General features: G+C 45.3%; 2 protein-coding genes across 2 annotated transcripts; one reads left to right on the forward strand and one right to left on the reverse strand.

The window, feature by feature from the left end:
* The first annotated feature begins 1249 nt into the window (after positions 1-1249).
* On the forward strand, positions 1250-2701 carry LOC139764024 (uncharacterized). The gene is made up of 2 exons (XM_071690490.1): positions 1250-1283; positions 2143-2701. The coding sequence occupies exons 1-2, from the start codon at positions 1272-1274 to the stop codon at positions 2524-2526; spliced, it is 396 nt and encodes a 131-aa protein (XP_071546591.1). The 5' UTR covers positions 1250-1271; the 3' UTR covers positions 2527-2701.
* Positions 2702-4735: 2034 nt separating this feature from the next.
* Positions 4736-7132, reverse strand: LOC139764026 (uncharacterized). The gene is made up of 2 exons (XM_071690491.1): positions 7049-7132; positions 4736-5419 (listed from the first exon to the last, which is right to left on the reverse strand). The coding sequence occupies exons 1-2, from the start codon at positions 7058-7060 to the stop codon at positions 5039-5041; spliced, it is 393 nt and encodes a 130-aa protein (XP_071546592.1). The 5' UTR covers positions 7061-7132; the 3' UTR covers positions 4736-5038.
* Between the last annotated feature and the right edge of the window lie 301 nt (positions 7133-7433).

Below are 7433 nucleotides of genomic sequence, written 5' to 3' on the forward strand. Positions count from 1 at the left end.
AACCACCCGCCCCCAAGTGCCTTACCACCTGGGACGTTCGCGGATATCACGTTTACCTCCCGTGGGCGTGAAGGAAGGGGGAGGGGGGGTGGTATGACGTCAGAGCGAGGTCAAGGGAAGGGGTGGGTGGGGGTGCCTGCATAAGAGTGTGGAACAATCGGGTCAAGGGTCACGTTCATAGGTGAGGTCAGGTCAAGCGTGAAGGCACATGAGTAAGAGAGAAAAACCTACATAAGAATGAGTGACTGTTGGAGAGGAATGTGTTGTTAAGGTGAAGGGGAACAGGGACAAGGAGGTGTGGTACGGTTCTGAACGGTACAACGGTACTGGTGAAATGTCAGTGCTGCTGCTGCTGTTACTAGTGGTGGTGGTGGGAAGAAAGCGCCTGGTGCGGTAAGGTGGCCCAGAGCGGAGACACCCATACTTGGCCCTGTGGACGGAGGGCGTGTGAAGGAATGCCGCGACCAAGCGCTCTCCTCACCGTCAATAGTTTACTGATCTCTCAAACCCCTGTCGAAATAAACTGACATTCAACCAGTGATTTCTGTGTATTTAAGGTGTAATCGCGTCTCATTAAGAACTCCAATCCAGAGCACCAGTAGAGGCGAACACGTCCGTGAATAACCATTGCTCAACTAAAGCTGTCGCAATATATGAATTCAGGAGGAAGATGATGTAAAGTACTTTTTGGAGACTCCATTCATACGAGGAATACGATGACGCCTCCGTCAGGTGATCTGTGATAATCGCCATTCCTCACGCAGACAACGGCACACCCCGAGGGCTGTAAGGTCACATAATAACGTGTAATTCAGGCAAGCTGAAAATGGCAGACTCAGGGTACAGAAGTTGGTTCCTTGTACCGTTCGTCTTTAGGGCGACACACAACCATTGCGAATATGGTTTCCATCTCTCTTGACCTATGTCGCCTGTCATTTTCCTCAACGTTGGTGATCGCAGGTTTTCCTGTAAGAATCCTAGACTTTTCTTAAGACTTTGTTTCTCTCACTTTCACACATGACACACTCTTTTATTTTGTCCTTTGGAAACACAGAACTACTATCAACCATTACGAAAACCCAATCGCCTGACAACCATGCATAGATAATCAAAAACTGAGATCTGTCATGCAATTTATATATATACATTTTTTTTTCTTTCTATTTCTTGCCATGCATGACTCGGCAGCTTAAGTCTCTTGGTCGGGCCGGGGTATATATATGAGGCGACTCGTCCGCACTACACTCAGAACCCAACCTGACCTCGCCATCATGAAGTCTCTGGTGAGTGGCTCCTGACCTAAAGCCCTTTTGTTATTTTCACTCGAGCGGTTCTTGCTGTGGGTCTGGTGAGGTAAGAGAGAGCGACCGGTCTGTCCCGCCTGTATACACGTACCAGCCCGCTTGATTCCGTCAGTAAGAGATACTCCAGCCAACTATCCCCTATAATGTGTGACTCTTTCTTGTGCCAAGTCACAAAAAGCTCAAAAGTAGTAGCCATAAAAGTCTTTTTTTTTTCTTTCTTTCCTTTCTCTCGTTTTGGCCTATTATAAACCATCACATATCGGTGGCTACTGGGTCACGAATCTCACGAATAGATAAGTTTAATTCTTTAACTCTTGTATGTAACAGTTTTTTCTTACCGTATGCCCTGTTGTCGTTCGTGAGGTGCGCCTCTCAATCCGTCTCACACCTCAAAGCGAACGGAGATCGATGGATCCTTTTTCTGAGAGTATAGATACGCTGTCATATAGTAATCTATTTTCATCCCAAGATTTTATGGTATCCATATTTTTAAAAGATCCCTAAATTAAGATCCCTTAAATGTGGTCCCTTGCCAAAGGAGTGATTCCTAAAATTTACCATCACCTGAAGACCTTCTAATGTTATAGATAGATCGTCAGCGTTTCAGGAAGTTCCATAACTCAAGGACCTGGGTGCATGTGAACGGGATCAAATCAGCGTGCATAAGAACTTCAGTCGCATCAAAGGATTTTGAAATCATGGTGTAAGAGAAGATAAGCCGAAACGTTCACGCATTACGGGCGATTTTCGTCTCTGTTAGCTACGGTGATTCGGCCCTGACGTCCATAAGTCTTAGGTCACCGTTATGTCTTGTGTTAACCCAGTATGTCTCTTGCAGGTGCAAGTGGCCCTTGTGTTGCTGGTGGTGGCTTTGGCTTCGCCCACCTTCGGCTGGAACGTCCCTTACGTGTATGGGAGGCCCCATGTCACTGTCTACAGTCGGCCCTACGTCGTTCCTCATAAGCCCGTGGTTATCCATACTTACAAGCTGGACGACGACCATGACGACCGCAAGAAGCGCAGCGCCCCTGAGGAGGCCGCCGCCGCCCGCCAGAAAAGGTCGGCTGACATTGACTTAGACGACCTGTGGTGGTACCGTCCGCCAGTCAGCCATACCGTCTACACCAAGCCGGTCGTGCCCGCTGTGACGACCGTCGTAGCTCGCCCCTACTACAACCCCGGCCACTACGTTGTAGGTCATGGCTATTACGACGATAAATAAAGGCGGTCACCGATCCTACGAGGACTCGGCTCCCACCGCCGCTCAGTCTTTGTTAATCTTTTGCTTTCGTTAAGTTCTCGAGTCAGATCAAAGTCAACCGACTTACTGGTGAGGCGCTGACTGTTTTCTTATCGTTAGCAACAAAGTGAACAATAAAGTTTGCTGCAGAAAAATGTATTCGTGTCTTCGTATCCTTCATATGTGTAGCATTTATGGAGAAAAACGTAAGGCAGGGTTGGCTGAGATGGTATGTCGGAAGTGTTACTAATACATAGTGTGGGAGAAAAGCTACTAAAAGTAGCAAGCACCTCCTACCAAGTGAGAAGGACATTGTGTGCGAATAAGAAGATACGAGGGGAAGTGGCTTCAAGTGGAGGTCAGTTTGCGGCAAGAGTGGGTAATGTCACCGTGGCTATCTAATCTGATTGTGGGTAGGGTGGTGAGGGAGGTAAATGCGAGGGTCTTGGAGAGAGAGGCAAGGGTGCAATCTATTTGGGGATAGGGTTAGGGGTAGAGTCTGGGAAGTGAGAGAGTTGCTGTATTCCGATGACAGAGTTCTGTTGGCAGAATCGAGTGAGAAACTGTAGAAGCTGGTTTCTGAGTCTGGGAGAGCATGTGAAAGGCGAATGCTTAGGGATAATATAATGAAAACTAAGGTAATAAAGTTTAGCAGGACAGGAGAGAAAAGGTTGGTTGAAGTGTGAGCTTGAAAGGAGAGGGCCTGGAGGAAGTAGAGTGGTTTCTGATACCTGGGAGTAGACATAGTAGTACAAGGGACTATTGGAAGTTGATGTTAGCCGCCGAAAACATCTCTGTGATTTCATTCTCATCTGTTTCTTTACATTACTCTCATCGCTCACCGATAAATCCATTTCCACCAGATCTCAGGTTTACCAAGACTCAAAACATCCAAGTGCTCCTAGTAACATATCGAATTTCAAAATCATCGATACGATATTTGACCTCTCCTTTTTGCCAGGCAGTGATACGTTTAAAACTAAGAGAAGAAAAGTACCAATAGGCACGATCAACCTAATTCAAAGTTAAATCAGGTTAGATCCATCATAGGTTTATATCAAGTTAGGTCATATGAGAATTAAGTGAAGGTTAATTCAAACCAAGTTTCATTTAAGTAAGGTTAAGTTAGACTATCTTCCTGGTGGGCAGGAGGCGACCCAAGCACCTTTCAGGAAGACGCCTCCAGAGAGACCACGAACCGTCATAATTTCCAAGAAGGAGGAGACCGTATTGGAGATGGATAGATGGGAGTGAAAAACCTTTTCTTTTGAGTGCTCAGGGCCAGAACATGCAGGAGGGTGAAAGATGTGGAATGGGATAGAGTGACATGGAGCATTGTGGTATACAGGGGACAGCGACATGCTGTCAATGACTCCCATGACTTTGATAACGATCTATTTCCATCAATCTCTCAGTTCTTCAGTAATATCTAAGGAGGATGCTCTAGATATTTTCCCGTGAATCAGGACACCTTAAAGAATATTATATGAAAAAATATAAGTTGTGTTCTCTGCCTGACAACAAATGGCTGGTCTCAAACAGGACCAAGGAGTGACTTACTCTCCGACCCACATTGTCTTCCCACACAAGCAGCTCTGTCGAAATGACAACACACCAGAGGACGCAACCTGGAGGTACCACACCTCCACTCGTCCAAGGCGTCCCCTAGAGTCACCGACAGACACAGACACACACACACGCACACACACAGATACACACGCACACACACAGATACACAGACACACACACAGACACACACACACACACGTCAAAATGCTCGTTTTTATCTCTACGCTCTGACCTCGCCAGTCCCAACAATGGAATGTTGGTCCTCATTTTAATGGAAGTCTTTGTCTGTGAATATGCCATTCTCTGTATCTGTCTGTAGGGAAGATGTTTGCTTCTGAGTCGATCTGTATAGGCTATTCTTAAGGGTATGTCTGTATGTCTTCTGTTAAAGTGAGGACGCAGAAATCTCTGTATTTAGATGAACTTTTATCATCGACTGTTCAGAAGAAAAAATGATACTACACAGAAGACACATGTATGACTGTAGACTTAGAATCATGCATTAACATCAGCAACTTAATCTGGATTGGAATTTCTCCACGATTACTGAAAGATAATCAGAGGAAGATCTACTGTGATAAGATACGACAATGATACTGAACTGTATTAAATGATAACCAAGTCATGACATGATATTTATTATAAGACTCACGTGGGACAACACCCCGGAACGGGGATCGATAAAGACATAACCAAAGCAACACTCAAGTAACTAAAGGCTAGGAACTTCTGCCTGATACACCAGGCTGTTTCAGGTGGCTCTGGGTCACTACTTGGTCCAGCAGCCTGTGGTAGGTAGCTCTGGTTTCCATTCGCTTGGGGTGATAGTCAGGCTCGACTGTGGTTCGCCAAATACCTGCTGCGGTTGCTATCGTCATCGGCGTCGAAGTGGTCCACGTCGGTGATCTTGGAGAGCGCCCGACGTCTAATCGTCGTCGTGGTAAAAGGCCCCGTAAAATGTAGCCACCCTGTCGTCGTCGTCGTCGTCATCGTCACGGTCGTTGTCGTCGTCATCGTCGTCTTCACCGACTATGACTGCCGACCCAACGATGGGGGGAGATGGGTACTGGTAGAGTGTCGGCCCGACTACTCCCGGGGCGCTCACCACTGGAACGGAGTACTGGGTGGCAGGGAGGTGGTACTGGAAGGCGGAGGGGGCGACTGCATGAGGCCGGACGTAGGTGGTGGCGGGGAAGATGTGGCCACCAGTGGTGTAGGTGGCAGCTGGCCCTATCACAGGGGAGGGGTATGAGTACCACAACTTGGTGTCGGCAGCCACCACACCCAGCACAGCGAGGAGCAACACCTGTCGGTACACAAGGGGAGGAGGTTGTTGGTATAAGCGACCGAGACATAAGTGGTCTAAGTGATCATTCCTAAGACCGAGACATAAGTGGTCTAAGTGATCATTCCTAAGACCGAGACATAAGTGGTCTATGTGATCATCCATAAGACCGAGACATAAGTGGTTTATTAGTGGTCTTAAACAAAAAATGGAGACTGGAAAAGTTTTTATTCAAGTTAACGAAAAACCCGGAGACTCGGAACTTCATTCGACCTGGTCGGCAAGGTGGGTACTTGAATGATAACCGGAGACGCAGATGGTACGAATGTTCGTAGCATCGAACACCTACATGTCAGGGACTCAGACGCTAGTGATCTGAACAAAATCTAAAACTCAGGTGTTCAAAATCTGAACAATACCTGAGATACAAACTTCGTGATCTGAACACTACCTAAGGTTTAGATGTTTGTGATCTGAGCAATACCTATAATTCAGGCGTTTATGATCTGAACACTACCCATGATTCGAGCAATACGTTTGATTCAGACGTTTGTGATCTGAGCAATACCGGTGATTCAGGCGTTTATGATCTGAACACTACCTATGATTCGAGCAATACGTTTGATTCAGACGTTTGTGATCTGAGCAATACCAGTTATTCAGGCGTTTATGATCTGAACACTACCTATGATTCGAGCAATACGTTTGATTCAGACGTTTGTGATCTGAGCAATACCGGTGATTCAGGCGTTTATGATCTGAACACTACCTATGATTCGAGCAATACGTTTGATTCAGACGTTTGTGATCTGAGCAATACCGGTGATTCAGGCGTTTATGATCTGAACACCACCCATGATTCGAGCAATACGTGATTCAATCTGCCTTTAAGGCGATCATTTGTTCCTCAGCCACGCAGTATAACTCATAGAACTTTACCATATTAAAAAAAAAAGAAAGTTTACCATTTAGCATAAAGTAATACTCACAAAGGCACAGTTTGTAAAATTGGAAAATAAAACGTCAAAACAATTAAACAAATAACTGTCTTAGATCTACAAATAATATATATATATATATATATATATATATATATATATATATATATATATATATATATATATATATATATATATATATATATATATATATTCTATCACTGGATTTAACAGTCACAAATGCCAACCACATCTCTTAGGGTCAATAGTAAAGATCACAGAACACAGAAATTCGCACAGACGAACAACACTACCATTTCGTCTACCATTTACCGACGTCTACCACCATCACAGTCCTATACCACAGTCTGCTACCAGTCATCCACTTCTGCTTAACCACCACTGACAGCCTGACATCACCTGCCAACAAACGCCATCATCTACTTCTACATACCAATCATCTACCCACAAATGCTATCATCTACCACCGTGTACCGTCATCTACTAACCAACACCATCATCTACTTCCACATACTATCAACTTATACATTCTTACCGTCATCTACTAACCAACACCATCATCTACTTCCACATACTATCAACTTATACATTTTTACCGTCATCTGCTAACCAACACCATCATCTACTGCCACATACTGTCATATGCTAGCAAACATTATTATCTACGACCGTCTCACGGGAGCTCACTTACCGCAACCTTCATCTTCAGCAAGTCAAGTCAGGACAAACTGTAGCAGAGAACCAACGCCCCTTTTTATACCCTAACCTCCCTGATAGACCACACCCCTTTAGCACCCCTCTCCCCCCTCCCCTCCTCACCCGCCTCATCTTCATCTCCCCATTTGATGACCACCTTTGAATCTTCACCCCCCCCTTTTACTCCTTACCCCTCCTTCCTCGTTCCTCCTCCTTCTACACGTTCTCCCATTGGTAGCCTGACGGCACAGAGGACCATAACCTGTGTTTACAGTTGGCGCCTCTCATTTTGTCCAGGGTTGCTTTGTTTTGGTGGAATTATTACGATTCTCAAAGTCCTTCACGATGATATATATATATATATATATATATATATATAT

The sequence above is a fragment of the Panulirus ornatus genome, chromosome 48 (assembly GCF_036320965.1).
Source record: "Panulirus ornatus isolate Po-2019 chromosome 48, ASM3632096v1, whole genome shotgun sequence".
In the NCBI taxonomy this organism is placed as follows: domain Eukaryota; kingdom Metazoa; phylum Arthropoda; class Malacostraca; order Decapoda; family Palinuridae; genus Panulirus; species Panulirus ornatus.